This window comes from Oreochromis aureus, linkage group 6 (genome assembly GCF_013358895.1).
Source record: "Oreochromis aureus strain Israel breed Guangdong linkage group 6, ZZ_aureus, whole genome shotgun sequence".
In the NCBI taxonomy this organism is placed as follows: domain Eukaryota; kingdom Metazoa; phylum Chordata; class Actinopteri; order Cichliformes; family Cichlidae; genus Oreochromis; species Oreochromis aureus.
The window spans coordinates 24,025,009-24,044,278 of record NC_052947.1 but is presented as its reverse complement, the minus strand read 5'-3'; the positions used below and the strand labels follow the sequence as shown (position 1 = coordinate 24,044,278).

Below are 19,270 nucleotides of genomic sequence, written 5' to 3'. Positions count from 1 at the left end.
AACCAACAAGTGCAAAAGTGACACAAATGTGGAGAAAGTTTAAACCTGGATTCTGCTAATAGGCAACAGGGGACAGTTTATGTGGTTGCCAAACGGAGAGTGATTGCATTTAAGTCTATGAGGAAAAGACCCTTGGTTGACATGTCACTATTGCGCGAGTGTGAAAGTGCCATCGCACTACCACCACCATGTTTGACTGTTGGTAAGTTCTTTGTATTGAAATTCGGTGTTAGTTTTACACCAGCTGTTATAAGATTCAGGCCTTCAAAAACCAACTTTTGTCTCATCAGTCAACAGAATACTTTTCCAAAAGTCTTGGAGATCATCAAGATGCTTTTTGGCAACTGGGAAACGTTTGTGTTCTTTTTGGTCAGCAGTGTTTTTTCCTTGGAACTCCTCCATGGATGCTTTCCCACCAATCTATTTCCTATTGTTGAATCTTGAAGACTGACCTTAACTGAGACAAGTGAGCTGGCAGTTCTTTAGATGTTATTCTCGGTTCTTTTGCGCCCTCCTGGATAAGTCATCGATGTACTCTTGGAGTAATTTCGGTAGGGGGGCCAATCCTGGGAAGGTTCACCACTGTTCCAAGTTTTCTCCATTTGTAAATAATGGTTTACATCACAGTTCACTGGGGTCCTAAAGCCTTAAAAAATGGCTTTGTAACATCTCCCAGACTGATAGTGTCTTTGTTTGTCAGCTATTATTGAGTTGTTTGTAGATTGTGGCATGATGTGTTACTTAAAACAAATCTTTTGGCCTACTTCATTTTGTCAGACAGGTGTCAGATATGTAAGGGGTTTCCTGATTCAGCAGTCCTAGAAGTAATCAGGTCTGGATGTGGCTAGATCAACTGAACTCTTTGCAAAAACATGATTAATCACAGTTAATTAATGATGGAAAAGGAGGACTGATTAGTTTCTGATACAGAACCTGGGAAGTTTGGTATGTTTTTCCATTAAGAAATGAAATCATTGTGTAAAAAGTGCATTTTGTATTTACTTATCTTAGTCTAATATTAAACGTTGTTTGATGATTGGAGACATGTAAATATGACAAATATGCAAAAAATAAAACAAAAATAAAACTAAGAAATCAAACTTTTTCCACAGAAATGGAAAACAGCAGACACTGAAATGCATTAAAATAGAGGTTGAATAATGCATCCACACATTGAACCAGAAATACCAATTTTTATTTATATGCCTAACTAGTCAAGTTGCATATTACATCCATATCTCTAGATGTAATATGCAATGATATGATATGTAAAATGTATAATATGTGAGGTGAAGCCTTAGAAAATTAGGTGATCACCAATTTGGTCTCTGACCAAATGTAAATGATTTAAAGCCCCATATAAATATAAGAAACATGTATTTTATAGAAAATTATGATGATTTCTTTTGGCTAAAATGTCATCACTGTGGTATTTTATCCAATTCCACATTTTTGTATTCCATAGTTTGCAATAATTAGTGAAATAAATCCTGGTATATGGCCCTTTGAACAAATTCTATTCATTCCAGTATGTATGCTTGTACTAAATTTGAAATTCCCTCAAAGCTTTTATGAGAATGGAACAGGATGGACAGACCGCTTCAGCAACGGCTGTCTCAGAGTCAAAAATAGCCTCGATCCATATTTGGAAAGAACATTTTTATCACTGTAAAAACTGCTTTCCACTTTGTCAAATAAAGGCATCATCCTGACCTGGCGAGGAGGCGAGGAGGGGGCCTGCTCAGCTGTGCGAGCCTCCACCACCTCGCTGGAGGGGCCCTGACCAATGGTGTTGACAGCTGCCACCCGAAAGTCATAGTGAGAGTAAGGACTCAGGCCGCCCACACTATAGCGTGTTGTAGCAATGCCATCAATCTCTTTATAGGGGTCCTCTGAGCCTTTGGCGCGATGCTAGATGAAACAAGAGATGAAAAGGGGAAGAAGAAGAAGTACAGACTGAATTCAAGCTGCAATAAACAACTCTGTATTGAGGAACAGCTACAGCTGTGTCTGTATACATAAATACATCAAAACTATCTAAAACCATACCTACATTTACTTATTTAGATTTACATTGAAATGTACAGAGTGAAATTTGAGGCAATTCATGTTTCATGCAGGAGTCCTGCATTTTAGAAATTGAGTATTTCAATACTACTGTTAACCATAGTACTGTTAATTCATTCTCTTTTATGAATTTACCACTGTCAGCAGGGAGTATTCACAGGATACCAGATTTATTTTGAACACTTCCAGGGAGGTTATTAGTATTGGGAGAAACAGGGATTCCTGCCTTTGTCAGCCATACTAAGTAGGCTTGAGGCTAACATAATAACAGTTTATATTGATAAATCCTAGTGCTCTAAGACTCAGGGTATGAAGAGAATGCAATAATTCATAAATAGCATTTTTTATTTACAACAGAAAATAGAAAACATGACATTTTCTAAATCCTTTAACGATATTACTTATTCTAGATAACGAGATATTCAAAGTCTTTACGCTTTCACATTGAGGAACATTATTGCAAAATTGTTCCACAATTTGTATTTTTAATAAAATGATAAAATGCCTCAATTCAAACATTTCATATGCTTTCTGTGCATTGTTCTGAAAATATTGGTTTATGAGATCTTGAATTCACTGGATTCTGTTTTTATGTACACTTTATGCAACAGCTCAGGTTTCTTGGAATTGGGGTTGTATTATGCGTGTCTCAGCAATTTGTGTACATACAGTGTTGTGAGGTAGGTAATGTTTACGTCCTTACAAGTCTGTCATACCTGTATGATATAGTAGGAGACGGGTTCAGGGTTTCCAGAATCCCAGGTGAGAGTGATGCTTGTTGCAGTTCTCTCTGTCACCACAGGGGTGCCAGGAGCCTTTGGCAAAGCTGAAATGTGGAAAAAAGATGAGACATATTTTACTGTTTATTGTAATAGACAGCTGGGCAGAGACGTGTTTAGCACTCTAGAGCATCACCTCTTTTTTTTAAGCGCCCCAAGCAAAACCGCTGCTTTAGTTTTGAAAGCAAACGTGTTCTCAGTGTTTCTTGATAGGATTTAAGCTGCTCAGCAGATCAGGGCCTTCTTTGTCATTTATATATTTGTTACAATTAATTCTCTAAATATTTTCTCTTGAAGAGAAACACGCAATGAATTTAAGACCACTTAACAGCATTTTACTGCAAAGCTGTGCTAGTTTAATGTATAGACGTGGCTTGGTATTGTCTTGCTGACAGAAGTAAGACAAGGCAAGTTGTTTGGTAGCCCACAGGATGCACTTCTTGAATTTCAAATTTTTGACTGAGTCTTACAATCTTACATGAGTTCAGGGCCAGAACTCATACAGTGTAACTCGTGCAGCTCTTTCTGGATCTTCTTTACATTTTTTATATGTTTATTTATTCATTGCATGGTGAAGTCTTACAGTAGAAATCATGACAAACATTGTTCAATGAGCTCAAAGAGAGATTTTCACAAAACCATTAGGTCAGTTTTTAATGTAGTGCCACTTGAGGCCATGAAGATCACAGTAATTCAATATTGTTCTAGGTCTTGTCCCTTGAGTACATAGATTTACCACAAGCTCTTTAAATTTCAACATTTTTTTCATTTTTGTGATGAAAATCCCCATTTTTCCTTCTGAAAGACTTTAAAAGTCTCTGTGGATGCTCTTTTCATATATAATTACATTAGGTACCTGTTACCAATTTGCCTAAATAGGTGGAAGATACTCCAACAGGTGTTATTCCTAAGAACTTTCTTAGAACACACATTTTCTTTCTTACTCCTGTTCCAAATTTTCTGTGAGTTACAGGTGCTAAATTCAAAAATGCATTTAAATTTGCAAATCACTACTCTGTCTTTTGATTTACATTTGCTTAAAGCAGCTCCATAAGGAATAGAGTTGTATTTGAAATTAAATTGACCTCCCAAAATAATTAAGCATTCACAGTGATACAGCTGTTACAGCAATAAGAAGAGCCTTTTCCAATGTAAACCATAACAAAACAAATCTAACTAAATCTATGCTTTGTCATAAGTCCAAGATCATAGTTTCTTCTTAATTTTAAATTAACTGTAAAACATGTAGTTGTCTTTGTATCTGCTTCAAATGTATTCAGTGACTATTTGTCTGCTTCCATATTGTACAGAACTACATCTTTAGTGTATTCATTACATGCACTCATTACTTTCCTCTTCAATACATATTTTTTAACATCTGTATATATAAAGGAGCTCTCATAGAAATAAGTTTCTTTACTGTCTTACTTTTTAATTCTTTTGTAATAAAAATACACGTCAAAGAGAGAGAGAGAGAGAGAGAGAGAGAGCACTGCAGTTCTGCCTTATTACAAAGTCATAAGCAAAATCACTGTTGATTAAGGTTGGTGTAAAACTCTTTTGTTCCTATCCTTTCCACTACTCACCTTTAACTATAATCTGTGCCACTGCCTCAATCACACCTAACGTTGACATGGCAACGCACGTGTAATTGTTGGACTGGCGTACGTCAGTCAGTTCCAGTACATTGCGGCCAATGGGCATGTCGTCCTCTGGCGTCAGGTCTTCTGCTCCCAGCATCCATTTCACATATGGCATGGGTGAGCCTACCGCCACGCAGGTGATGTTGACGTTCCCTCCTGGCATGATTTCGCTATCCGCCGGAGGAATGGAAAAGCGAGGGGGGACACGGCGCACTGGACCAAACGGCAAAGAAGGCAAGAGAAGAGAAACGATTACGATTTAATGATTGTGCAGAGCGGCGGAGAACAATCAGGAGGTTTGAGCTCTGAGATAAAGTTTTATGACATTCAAGTTAGAGTACAAGCATTTGAACAGTCTGGTACACTACCATTAGGGTGCATGTGATATCAAGATGTTTTATTAATGTGAATTTTAATATTTTATGAACACAAAAGACAGAAAAAAAGGAGAAAAAAATCACAACACACACACACATGCATTCACATGGAAAAACAGCACATGGTATATTACTCTGGAGTAAAATGTACAGGCGGGTTTAGACTTTCAGTACTGGACACATCCCACAGCTGAGCCACACAAACAGAAAGTGTCAGTTTAATGGAAGAAAAAAGGCAAAAAACAACAACTCAGGAAAGACTCGAGAGAACCACTCGGTCGTTACAGTACCAACCTTCTCGCAGCTCTGCAGTGGGAGATATGACATGGCGGGAGGAGCAGAGAAAAGACAGGAAAATGCAAAATATCAGAAAGAGAATACAAGACAAAGAGGGATATGTTAGACAAAAAGAGCTTTGCAAGGTGGCAAAAGACAGAAAGGAGAAGAGAACGAGCAAGGAAGGGCAAGAACGTGTGAGGGGAGGACAGGAAAGAAAAGGAGGCCATACATGGCCAATGTTGGTGAAAGCGTTCCTGTTTAAGGCAGGCTCCTCTGCCAGCTGTCTCCATAGACTGCCTGTCAAACACTCACTGAGCAGCTCTGCAAGATTTCCCTGGCCCTGCAAGCACTGTTAGACACACATCACTGACTGTATGCTGTTTGTGTTCATGTGTATGCGCATGTGGATTTTATATATGACATAGGTGTGTATCCTAATGTGTGTGAATTCAGTGTTTGCTTTGTATCCCCATGAGCCATGTTGGAGTCAGAAAAAAAAAGAAAAAAAACATGCTCCACTGTTTAAGACCTTTTTTTTAAGGGGTGGGTTGAAGGCAGACAACAGAGCAAAAGGCCCCAGGAATAAAAATGTCTCCGAGATTCAAACATTTCATGGGTATGCGTGTGAACGTGCGTGTGCTGAAGGAGCAGAGGGGAAGACAGCGCCTGAGGAGGTGAGATGCCTGTCAGATTTGGAGAGATATACAAGTTTTAACCAGACAATGATTTGGTTTTTCTCTGAGGTCTAAAGGCTAAGAAGTCAGGGCAAAGAGATAAATGACTCGAGTGAAACATTTAGGCCAGCCTTAAGAGCGCTCATTCTTAAACCATCCAGTTTCATTGCTCGATAGCTAAAAACTATAAAATATAGTCAGCTTAAAAGCATTGTATCATGGTAATAAGATATATTCCTAATACAGGTCTATCTACTGATACATATGTGTAAATTTCATCTCATCCACACATAATCATTAGAATCGTTGCATCATCATAAAAAAAGTGTTCAAACTCTTACCTCTTACATAAAGGTTAGCTGGGGTGGAATAACGTGTCCCATCCCTGTTGGTAGCGACACACTCATACTTCCCCTGGTCTGACTCCTCACTCATCTCTATCTGGAGGGCACCTGGATGCATGGAGGGATGGAGAGGAAGAGCAAAAGATAAAGAGAGGACAGAGAGTCACACAGACAGACAGACAGAAGAAAGAGCAATCACACAGAAGTGGAAGACATTAGGAAATTTGATACAGTAAGTATATACATTAACATATAAATGGTAAAAAAAACTGCAGAAAGAATAAGAATAAATGAGTCTGTGGGCATTTTCAGAAAACAAACAGGCTGAACTCATTCTGAGGAAAGTAGGGGTACAAACAGAGCCAAATCTGTAGAGCGACTTTAACATGTTTCTACCACTTTCAGCAAGAAACTGCCCAAAACAAGGGTCAGCTTCCTGATTTGAAAATATGAAAAAAAGAAAAAAGAAAAAAAGAGAAAAACAACCCAAAAGACCAAAACAAAACCTACAAAAACGGAGAATGCGGTCGTCATGCAAAGCAAATGAAACAAACAGCTAGAATGCGCAGAAATCCAGTCACTGTATTTTGAGAAGAAAAAAAAAATTGCTGAAAATTGAGATGCAGTTACATTAAGCAACAAATCATGTTTCATTTTCCAAGGATAACGTCTGACAAAAGATATTGCCATGGCAATAAGATATCCCCAACCCTTTCGGATCCACCAATGGGATCAGGAGTGTGATGTCAATTTAAAACACACCCAATAAGGAGGTAAAGACATCAACCGACCTCCGTCAAGGCCAACAGATGGGAAAAAAAAAAGAACGACATACGCAAAGCCTTGGGAAGGGACCGATGTTTTCTCGCTCCCTGAAAATAGAAAAACTGTCAAAAAAGAGTCAACCAGAGGTTCTTTAAAGATGGTGTGGTAAGGCAAAAAAGCGCCCATAAAAACTTTATCAAAAAAGTGGTTGTTTGGGGCTTTTTATCGGTAATGAGAGAGAAAAGAGAAAGTAATGGGTAAAAACCATGAAAGTATGTGTGTTTCTGTGTGTGTGCGTGGAGATTTGAGAATTTATGTGTGCGTGTGAGCGCACTCATGTTTGCAAGTGTGTGTCTGAGTCTTTGCCATCTGGACTTTTCAGCCTGAGCGAATAACAGCTGGGAGGAAAAACAAAACTGGGACGTTTGATTGGGCAAATAGAGACAAGGTAGAAGGAGAGGCCAGGCCAAGCTTAGGTCAAGACCTCTGAGAAAAAAAAAAAAGGAAAAAAAGAAAAGAAATTCAGGTCACAAAAATTTAAAAAGCAACAAACAAACAAACAGAGGTAGAAGTGAGTACGCTTTTTCACCTCAAACTAAGCAACAAAGAAAGAAAACCAAGTTGTAAACATATCATGCGTTTGATTGGAAACACGGTCGATGTGAACGGTTAAACGGTGGTTAAACTGATGGGTACAAAAGAGAGATCACAACATGACGAGGAAGGAAGCAATGGACTTCTTTGTTACAGAGTGAACGCTGAGGCTGAGATGGAAAAATTAAAGTGTGAAGAGGGGATGAAGGATGAGAAGAGGGGAGGTGACAGTCATAGTATAATGAGTTGCTTGCTCAACTCCAATTCCTCCTCTTGCACCTACTGCAGATCTGAAGCAGTTGGATGAGTTTTACCAATGTCACAGAGTCTTGAGTCTTTTGGACTAAACCCCATATTGATTAACCCACCCGGGGCTGCTTTTCAGATCTGTGAGACAAGTAGGAACCAGGGGTTGAAAAGGAATCAGGCCACTGTGTCATGTTGGTCCTCCCAGCAGTCTTACCTCGTATGGGCGTGCCACCTGAGTGGGCAATGAATGCACGAGATTAGAGAAGGAGAAGAAGAAGAAAATGTTAGTACCACAGAAGGAGAAGGGGATAAGGGAGGGAGGGACTGGGGGAAGGGGGTGTGGGGGGAGTAACTTGGCAAGGAGAAGAATCAAATTAGAGAGAAAGACTCAAAATATAGATCCTTACAGAGCGAGAGGAAGAAGAGGCATAAAGGAAATAGACAGAATAAACTAAGACAGAATAAGCCTGAGAAGAGGAAAAACTGATCTGAGATAGAGCGATAGACAGTGACAGAGCTATAAGGAGATGGGTTATTGATTGGACTTTATTGACTTGTAGCAGGGGTGGATGTGGCTATAGGAGAAGGGTGTCTGCACTACACTCATCTGGGTGTCTAAAAAGTGTACTGGCGAACTCTAAGTCCATTAACTACTATGAGCTTTTAACTGCTCTTGTCCTCTAAAAGGCTCGAAACCAGGTTTAATCCTGCTAGTTGCAAAGTGTGTTAAAACCTCTATTAGATAATGTGATATTTGCCCCATGCAAGGCAAGCACCCGCTATTTTAGTTCGTGGCTTCTGAGTTCATCTGAACAGTGACTTACTAGTAAATTCACTCTTAGCCAGTCACATCACAGGTCTCTGTTCTCTGAAACAGCTGTGCCAATTACAGTGATGCATGATGACAACAGCTCCGAAAACAGCAAGAGGCTGATTAAAAAAATGTTATTATTGTCTGGGTGGTGCCGAAAGGCACATCCTAAACACACAACACATCAAATTTGCAGCCAAAGGCAGATGGTGTGGGTTTTTGTTCAAGTTGTGGAATAATACCAGAAACAAACAATAAAAACGTGGCAGAAGCCTTTGATGTGCCCTAATCTCTCTGAACTACCTTAAATGATAAATGCTGACATGCGGCTTTGCACAAAATAAACATTTTTTATGGTGATTTAAAAGACTCAACTGTCTGGAGAGCGATTAATTAAGGTGATGTATTTGCATAAATCATAAATACATATTTTCATACACTGTCACGGCGCTACGTATTTAATTTGCTCTCGCTGATGAAATCACAACAGCGTGGTTCTCAGATAACTTTTCCCAGCACGTCTATACATATTTTCCACCAAAAATGCAGACACCCCGCTCGGCGCTGACTTATTTGAATGAACTCACACCTGTTTGTGTGACGTGCGCACAGTGTGGTCGCACGGCGAAGTAAAGTCATTTAAAGGTCAGGAAATTACCAAACCGATGAAGCGCAAGCTGTTGTGCCACCACAAAAATAGGGCTTATCGCATCAGAGCGCTTTCAGCGGGGCATCAACTGTCAGCCGAGAAATGCTCGACTGAAATCAGACACATGTGTCGAGCTGATGTCTCTTAGGCTCATCTTAAAGTATCTAAATTGAAAATGTATTAAAAAAGTATAGTAAAGTATTTTAAGCTAATACTACCTAAGAGAAACGAAAGCTAAAGCCAGCCTCTACTTTTTCCCCCTCAGTCTTATGATGAAATTTTAAAATTTATAAACTAACATGACAAAAAACATCAGTTTTAATCAGATTAAACTATATGTCAGAAACTAGATTTGCAATTTAACAGATAACACTCTGCCTTTAAAGGTATAACATGAGGAAAAACTAAGGTCTGAGTCCTCACATTACAGGAAAATTTAAGCTGTAGTAATCACATATTTGGCCCACTGTGCATTTATATGCCAAAGAAGGTTTTCTAAATCAAGTAAATGATTCAAATGTCTAAAACAGTTCACGTGATTATTGGAAAATTAGTGGAAATTACAGCATTTAATCACTAAATTTTCAACTATCCATAAACTGAACAGACAAGCGATTGTTTCTTCTTCTTCTTTTTAAAACAGTTAATCCTTACTAAGCTCTTTTTTACACTAATGCAGTGTAACGTCTGACCACTACTTTTACACCACAGCAGCTAGACTTATATGTTTTCATATATGCATATCACAATGCACAGCTAATGTCTAGAAGGCTGAAACGTGGTCTCGATTGATTTCTTTATCCTGGCTCCACCAGCGGCCATCTAGAGCTCATAGCTATTGACTGGTAACTTTATACAGCAGACTGGAGATAGTAAGTGGATGAGTGAAAGGCAGGGTGAGTGAGTGAGTGAGGGAAAGAATATTTGAATTAGTGAAGGAGTGGAAAAGTAAATAGGTGAGTGTGAGGAGAAAAATTATTATTCTCTGGGCGTGGAAGGGCTGCAGGTGCACAGGTGAGGGTGAGGTCAGCTACATCTAGGTTGACAGAGAGTGTGTGTGTCTTTCTATGTTCATGTCTGTGTGTGTGTGTGTTTGTACGTCCTCTTTGTGGCATCTACCTTTAGCCAGTACGATGTACAGTGCGTGTATTACAGTGGGTGTGTGCACATCTATGCTTCGTGCTGTGTAAAAACTGTTAGTAAAATGCATGCCATGCATTTTAATAACACTGCAATAGTTGTAAAAGTGAGCAGCAGCAAAATCAGTAGCAACATTAGTGAACAGTATATAGAAAAGTGGACAGTGAGGGTGTGGGCCTCGGAACAGAAGCACTTACCAAAGGACTCTGTGGTTAAAAAGATACAAAGAGAAAAGAAACAGCATAGACATTGCATTACAATCGGGCCATTAGTTACACAGAGGAGTTGACTTAGTAGAAACACCTTGAAAACTCCACAAAAAAAAGTAATGGATATGGAAATTTATACTTTAAAGAATCATACAAGTCACGCTATTTTGCATCATAATAATAACCACTTAAAAAAGCTAACATGGCTAACTATCAAATATTTTACAATTTAAGTTGTAACAATTTTTCTACATCCTTTAAATGTTTTTTTTTTCTATTTCTTTATAAATTAAGATAAGAAAGAATCCAGTGCAGGGTCTTAGGGGTTGAGCCAGATAATAATAATAATAATGATAATAAAAAAAGCAGGGACACAAACAAATAGGTTGATATATCCACACAGAAGCCAGAGACTTGGGAGTCCAATCACAAGAAAGGGGGTTTTAGGTCCAGAGTCGGTCCCTGAAAGCAGAAGGAGGACTGAGGAGGGAGCGGACTTACACACTACTGTGGCTCGAGAAAAAAACAAAAAAAATGTAAAAAAAAAACCCAGATTGAAATGGATTAATGATTTGACTGGAACAGAATAAACTGTCCTCGTATTATTCAATTTTGGTTTTTGAAATTCTGTTATCAGATTTCCTCAGATAACACGAATACATGTTCTTGGGCTCAGTGTCACATCCACCCGGGACGCACTTTCCGACAAATCAGGAAAAGCAAAATGTTATTCAAGTAAGTCACAGCAGTGAGCTCTATGTTAGAGAGGCCATTCAGTCAGTACATGCCACCGCCACTTGGTTTTGCTAAATCTTGTCTGTAGATACAGTTTTTGAGTTTTTACTACAGATGTAGCCCACTGATAAATCTCAGGGGCATTTTTAGTTTTACAGAAACATTTTACAGAAACTTTAACTGTCTGTGATGGTGGCTTGCACAGGAAGACCTCAGAGTTAGGAGAAAAGTCGGGAGTCCACTTTTAAAGGCTTAGAAGAGTTTAGAAGGGTTGGCAACCGTATACAGTCAACTCATAACATAGCAGCAGAAACAGCAGCAGCAACAGCAGCAGCAGAAAGAGAGGCAGCTGAGAAATACAGCCAGTATCCATAGCAGGAGGAGTGTGGAGTAAGAAAATGGGTTAACAAGGGCAAGAAAAACAGAAACTTCGTAGGAACGGGAAATAAATAATGGGTTTAAGGGGCAGATATTAAGAAGGGGATATAAAACGAAATGGTGGAGGAAAAACCCTTAAGGTGGAAATAAAATCTGGGATTGAAGAGAAGGCAAAAGAATGGAGGGATAAAAGCACTGGTTACCTGAGCGGAGCTGCTTGATTCTTCCATTGTTATTGGACGTGTTGACTGGGAGGAAATCCTTGAACCAGGTAATTTCTGGGTCAGGGTTGCCGCTAGCGGCGCATAGCATAGTGGCAGTCCGAGAACGCTCCACCACTTTCAGCTGGGGACCCATGTCAATGGTGGGAAACCCTGAGGGCAGCTGATCCTCTGGAAGGATTAGGTACACAAGTAAAATATTTAACCTGGTAAGACAGAGTAGCAGTTATCAAGCTTTCTTCTAACATCTTCCTGCAGTCTTTTCACCCTCACTTACACCATTTGTCATGTTTTGATTGTGCTGAATAGATTTGAATCCATTGTTCCATAAGACTGATTGTTCTCTGATTTTTGTCCAGTTCTTCAATTTGAAATACCTTGGCTATTTCTCCCTGTTTCCCCGACTCCTTAAAAACCGCCCTCCCACTGAGAGCATTCTGATAAGGATTAAGCGAACAGTAGTTGGATCGATTGAAGGGCCAGATGCATCTCTCAGGTCCTTGCTGGATTTTGTTCCTGTTTCTTAAGGCCATGACTTTCAGATACTGTTCATCGACGGTAGATAGTTACTGAGGCCAAACACTTTGTTTGTCCTCAGCTGTCCAGTTTGCTCATTTTTTTCAGCCCACACTGCAGACCACACAGAGATATGCTTAGTTTGTACTACTAACTCTTTGGGAATGACCTTGTTGGTGCAAAAATACAATTTTATGCCTGTAAAATTGTGTTATGTTTGGATTTTTTGTGGATTCAGCTAAAGAAATTGGAACAAATGATGTGTTTTTGTTACAGGCTGTTAGGCAAAAAACCTAAAGATACAATTTGAAACTGTTTCTTTCCTAAGTTGTCTGTTATGTGTAGACACAACAGTGATTCATCCCTTGAGTTAGGCATCGTTTTATGCTTCAATGAGATCAGTGTTAAGTGGATCAAGAAACAGACAAACAAGCAATCCTCTTAAGATGGTCAGGTACAAGGACGTGAAGTGAAAAAGCAGCCAATCATCCTCCCCCCCTTTACTTAACTCTCCAAGATTTCAGCATGAAGACAAATAACCGTGTTTCCCCAAACGTCAAACTAATACTTGAGATTGTCCCGCCTGTCTGCGAGCAGTGCAATTTTGGCTATTGAGAAAGCTCTCACACATTGATCAGTCTGTGCTCAATATAAGAAATTCCTGAGGCCTGAAGACACACAGCTTAAGCACCGAAATGACATCGGGGAGGTTCAAATGCTAGTCCAGTCTCAGAGGAACTTTCAGGGGAAAACTTGCGAGCTAAATGGTAAAAGACTCTAATTTGGATTCAGTTTAAGTCAAAATATGTTTCATCAGCCTTGAGTCCAGAGGCAAGACTTTTGAAGAATCCAATAGTGAGGTCAAATAGCATAAGTAACATTTCATCCTACCTGACAAATTCACTAATGCTTTAGGCAACAGCTTTCTGAACAGGAATCAGTTGAGCTACACTTTCTGTAGCGCCGCGTTTTGCACAGCACGAGCAGGTTGCATAAAGTGAAATGGGTGAGCCCTATAAAGACTTATCTACTGGGACTTGCACTCTTTTGGGATAGCAAATCAAATGTGAATTCATTAAATCAATTAAATCAAACACAGAGAGTCATTTCACTGTGAGAGAGGAAATCAAAGGCAGCGAACCAACTTCATTCAACTGAAGTAGGAGATTTAAGAGAAGGGGGGGACAATGGCTTCGAGGAAGTAGGGGATCAAAGACGAGTGAACCCAGCTCACTAAAAACTGAAAGGATACGTTATCCCCCCTTTGAATCAAAAAGCTACAGCGCAAACCAGGTTTTTAAAACTTTGTTCAAGGCTACACAACGAATGCCACATTTGTGAGTCATCTATAATACAGGGAATAAAATCGTTATATAAAGTCAGACGAACAAGGAATATTTATATAGAAGACAAGTTTATTTTAAGCACTCACCCCTCCACAATCCCACACACACACACATATATTTTTTGTTTTACCCAGAATCCCTTGTGACTTTATCCCTCTACGCCAAACAGAACCTCATTAACGGGAAATCCTAGCGCTGAACCTCGCCAAGGAGATGCTAATTCTGGTACCAGCCCATCGAACCATGGCTGATAGGTCGTGAGACGCCGGTTTCATGAGTGCGTGTGTGGCCTTTTAACAGCTCCGGTTTCAATCAATCACCACGCCCGACAAATGGAAACACGGACATAATAAACCAAGAGAACAAGATGAGAAGGTGTTTGTGTGTACGAGCGTGCCAGTGAGCATGGGTGGCGAAGAGGGCGAAAGTGCGAAGAAAAAAGAGAGAGAAGGAGAATAGACCAGAATAGACTGAAACAGAGTGGGACAAAGAAAGAGTGACAGAAAGGAAAACACAGCGAGAGAGAAAGAGAGAACGAGAGAACGAGAGAGAGAAATAGAGAGGGAGAGAGAGCACAAGGGACCTATACAGCATAACAATCATGATTCTCTCTGCTTTCATTATGCAAACGCTTACTTCAAAGCCAGCCCCTTGTAGGCAGGAATAATGCATTCTATTTCATCTACCTGGGGTGGGACACTGCACTGAACATTGAGGATGCACAGTCAGAATGCTACTCCCTGAGAACGTGCATCTTTCTCTGCCCCTTTCCTACAACCACTTAGCATGTGTGCAAAGAAAAAAAAGTTGGAAATGTACCACTGCTGGTAGAAGCGTTTAAAGCCTTGCAAAACACACAAGTATGCTCATGTACTAGCTGAAAATATTTGCACACACATAGAAGTATATGTACAAAAAACACCGCAAAGACAAACACACACACACACAAGTTTAAAGTTGACAAGGTGGAAAGTGATGTAAATGAAAGGTTGAGGGAGGTTTCAATTGGCTAAAGCACACACACAAGTTAACATGTGCACACAATCAGCATTCCGCCATCCATGATAGCGACAGGTGTAAGCAACACCGCAGTGTGTTTGGGTCAAAGCCGCTGCAGCATGTGTATTTGAGACTGGGCTGCTGAATGGTAACAGCTAAGAACCCCCTGAGGTCAGGGTAGATTAGTAACCCTACACTCCCTTGTTGACGTGGCCTTGCACACATCACATTGTTTCATTTGGATGTGCTCCCTACTTCACCATTTCCACTGAGAGCCACCCAGATAATTTCACAGCTCATAGAAAAAGCCCCGCTCTCGCAATCATGGGAACCACTGCGCGAACACTGTCCCCTTTATATAAAACCTCCAAAATGAATTCTGCACACATTGCTTTCTGGGTTTGTCATCTGTAAATTTGGAAGTCAAGCCTGGTTTTATAATCATGGGAAGAATGAGCTGGCTGCTGTATCAGAACCCAGAGTGCACCTGCAAACAAACCTGTTTCTGCCATTCACGACTGCCGCACAGCATAAACAGTGAATGCTTATAAAACACTTCACTTTAGATTTTCTAATAAAATGTTGTGTTTCTGACGTGATAACCTCTTCCTTCTGTCTGTGATTGTTTTGTGAGGTGTGCCTGCAACACTCCAGCTCTGTTCCAAGTCATTTATTGTTGCAAAAAGCACCACATGACAACAAGAAGTTGTCACTGAACACAAACAGAAGAAAGCAAATAAGTTGGAACTACAAAACTCCATCATTAACTTTATTTTTTGGGGCTCGAGTACCTAAAATATCTTCTCACACACGCACAAGCTTTGTCTTCAACCACTAGTTATACAACACCTGATTGTGCCACGGATACTAAAGCACATAATTGCTCTCAGCTTCATTATTATTTCAACCACTGCCAATCACAGCCATTTACTGGAAGCCCAGATTTCAATTAGCCTGGTTCTAATCCTCAGTAATTAAGCCAGCTGACCTTAACACCGGATCCCTCCTGTCAGTCAGTCAGTCAGTCAGTCAGTCAGTCACCGGAGCTGTGTCTTTAGAGAGCCAGAGGGGAGGCATGGAGACATGACTGACAAGACCGCATGTGTGTTTGAGTGCTTTTGTTTAAGTGTGTGTGTGTGTATTTGTGTGGGTACATTTGGACTGACAGTCTATCGGGGACTATTAGCTGCTCCCAGGTGGCCTTTTATTCATCCACAACACAATGAGTCCTCAGAGGAACAGAAAGAGGCTAATCACTATATAAAGGCTGACTGTTTTAGATTGAGGATACGTTTGTATGTCTCTATGTGAGTGTGTGTGCGCTTGAGTGGTTATGGTCTTGATAAGGGAAAAAAACCTGGAAATGAGTGTATTCATCCATCAAGAGTAAAACAAAAATCAAAAATAGACACACACACACACAAAAGTAAGCATGCCTGCTTGCACTCAGATGGACAAGTGCACAAACACGCACAAAGACGACCATGTGAGACAGGAAAAATTCTGGATGGATGGAGCGGAACAGCACAGAAGATGCAAAGAGTGGTCTGATGTGAATAATTTAGAGGCTGCTGTGTAGTAGACGTAAGAGCATGTGGAGAGACAGAATGAGCGAGAGCTTGGGAAAAGGAGGAATGCTTGAAAAGATAAAGAGAGGAAAGGGAAAGAGTAAAAGTAGCAGGGATGGACTTGGAAACAAACAAAAACAAGTATAAGAGAAACGGGAAGAACTGCAAACTATCCTATCACCCATCAGACAGACAAGAGGGACACAGAGAGAAAGAGAAAGACAGAAGGGGAGAGAAAGCATGAGAAGACAGAACAATAGGCTGCATGTCCCTTCCCCATGAGCATGTACTGTAAAGGCAGGCAATGTGATTATCCACACTTGAGCAACTTCACTCGCTAAGACACTCTTGAGCTTCAAACAACTGGTACATAATGTTCTCCTAATGGACTCCACTAACACTAACATCACTATCTGCATTAATGGACTCTTGCGAACACTAAACCGTCTACTGCAGCGGATCCAGGCTCACACTTGAATATATAGCCGCATGCGAAGAATCCCCCAAGCCTCCAATTTCCATCCATTCAGTCAGCCATCCATTAGTTACACCCACTTTATCCTGTTATTCTGGGTTACAAACAGGAATAGTCATTTGCAAATCATTGTCACTAAATTATCAGAGGAGCAGTTAACCATTGCAACTATTTCTTTTTAAATAGTTCTTCAATTAGTTAGTTAAGAAAACCTGGAAAAAACAATGATTGTTTAAAAAATAAATAAATAAATAAATAAATAAATAAATAAATATATATGTATGTATATATATATATATATATATATATATATATATATATATATATATATTTGCATGAACATATTTTCAGCCTTATTGCCACAGGTGTATAAAATCAAGCACATGGGCATGGAGCCTGCCTTTACAAAGATTTGCAAAAGAATATATACCGTTGTTCTAAAGAGGTCACTGGATTCATTGGTACTGTAATAAGATACTACTATTGCAACAAGTCAGTCTCCTAGATATTCCAAAATCAACTGTAAGTGGTTTTATTGGATAGTGGAAGCGCTTAGGAAACACCGCAACTCAGTTTTGAAGTGGCAGGTCATTTAACACTTTGGTAACTTAATAATTTAAGAGCTCCAAACCTCCTCTGGGATTAACATCAGTACAAAAACTGTGAATCAGGAGCTTTATGGCATGGGTTTCCATGGCTGAGCAGCTCCTGTGGGGACAATGTGCAGATGGTCCAGCATTTTTGTCCTTATAGTTATTAAGCTAGGGAAGAATCTTCTTGCAGGGCAGCATGGTGGTGCGATGGTTAACACTGTTGCCTTACAGCAAGAAGTTTCCTAGGTTTGATTTTCACCATCTGGCCTTTTTCTGTGGAGTTTGCATTTTCTCCCCATGTATGGTTCTCTCCGGGTACTCCGGCTTACTCCCACAGTCCAAACACATGCAGTTAGTGGGGTTAGATTAATTGGTGATACTGAATTGCCCACAGTTGTGAATGTGAGTGCGAACTGTTGTCCGTCTGTCTGTGTTAGCCATGCAACAGACTGGCGACCTGTCCAGTGTGTACCCCGCCTCTCGCTCTCTGGCCGCTGGGGGGACTGGAGCCTATCCCAGCTACCAGGTTGGTTGAATGGATGGAGAATTTTTTGGCATAGAAGTATTACTAGGAACAAAAGGATGGGTTTTTAAACAGGGCCAATCAATCCAGTAAAAAGCCACTGAAAAGCTGTTGAAAAGATGATTTTTGCAGAAGTCTAAATGACACTGACATTCAGTTAAAAATGAAACCCTTGTTTCTTTAGGTTATTGAAAAAATTTGGTTGAAAAGTGAAAAGAGCTCCTTTCAGTTTTGAAAGATGAGGAGCAGGAGATTCAGACCCACACGCCTCTCACTGTGAGGCAAACTTCTTAACCACTGAAGTCTCTCTCTCACACACACACACACACACACATGTATATAAATTGCATAATATACTTCAGCATTCCCCTTCCCGCAACCCTGAAATGGATAAGCAGAAGAGAATAGATGGATTGATGGATGAACTACTAGTCTGCATACCTAGAGTGGACGGCGCGTTGCTGCCTGATCAATTCACAATCAAATGAAATGGCACAGCTAGGTGTGATGCAGACGCTTACTAGACTACTACCAAATTTGGTCGTTTTTAGATGTCTTTCTAAACTCCTGAAAAGACAAATGCTTTTGTTTTTCTTCAACAAAAATTCTCATGTTGCCCTCAAAGGTTCACTCTGAGCCAGGAAAACCCCATTTGTTATGAAATAAAGTGTGTCATAAACAATTTATTAGCTGTTTATGTACAGATTATAAACGCCACCTAAGATGTGAGACAGCTGGATGGAAAAACTGTGTGGGGGTGTTCACACTGACCTCGTAACACAGTGAGTCTGGCAGTGGCAGTAATCTCTCCTGCAGAGCTGGAGGCGTGACATTCATAAACTGCCTCGTCTCTGGGGGTCCTCAGCGGCTGGATCCTCAGGACTGAGCCGGATCCATCATCAAACTCTATAACCTGTTAGTGGGGGAATATGTTAAAGCGGCTAAAATTTCTATTTCTATTATAGATTGGAGAATGCGCAAGGTCAAAAACTTCCTTAATGAAGGAGTGCATGATGTGCAGTTCTCAAAATTCAGTGGCAGCAAATTTGTTTGGCTCATTTGTATTTGCAAAGGAAAAGGTTTTTAAGGCTGAATCCAAAGTATGAGGTCATTGAAAACACAGCTTAAAACAGATCTCAGGTTTGGAGAAAAGCAAAGAACTTACACTTGAATATCTCTCATGTTCTTTTTCACATGTAATGACCGGATTTTTCAGATCTGCTGGACTGCACATTATAACTGCTGTTGCATAAGTCTAATACATGCATGTAATTGATCTGGATTCTGAATTCTGGGAATGTTTCCACTGACTGAAATCCAATAAAAATAAATCCCA

At 40.0% G+C, this 19,270-nt stretch overlaps 1 protein-coding gene across 1 annotated transcript in view; it reads right to left on the bottom strand.

Annotated features, from left to right (window-relative positions):
• ptprdb (protein tyrosine phosphatase receptor type Db) overlaps window positions 1–19,270 on the bottom strand; it is a 147,993-nt gene that overhangs the window by 35,761 nt on the left and 92,962 nt on the right. Inside the window, exons 8-16 of the mRNA XM_039613748.1 lie at window positions 18,706–18,847; window positions 11,897–12,085; window positions 10,569–10,577; window positions 7,986–8,003; window positions 6,161–6,271; window positions 5,161–5,172; window positions 4,433–4,702; window positions 2,784–2,893; window positions 1,714–1,911 (exon numbers count right to left, since the gene is read on the bottom strand). Of these exons, the coding sequence (XP_039469682.1) occupies window positions 1,714–1,911; window positions 2,784–2,893; window positions 4,433–4,702; window positions 5,161–5,172; window positions 6,161–6,271; window positions 7,986–8,003; window positions 10,569–10,577; window positions 11,897–12,085; window positions 18,706–18,847 (1,059 nt within the window). The remainder of the gene's footprint in view (window positions 1–1,713; window positions 1,912–2,783; window positions 2,894–4,432; window positions 4,703–5,160; window positions 5,173–6,160; window positions 6,272–7,985; window positions 8,004–10,568; window positions 10,578–11,896; window positions 12,086–18,705; window positions 18,848–19,270) is intronic.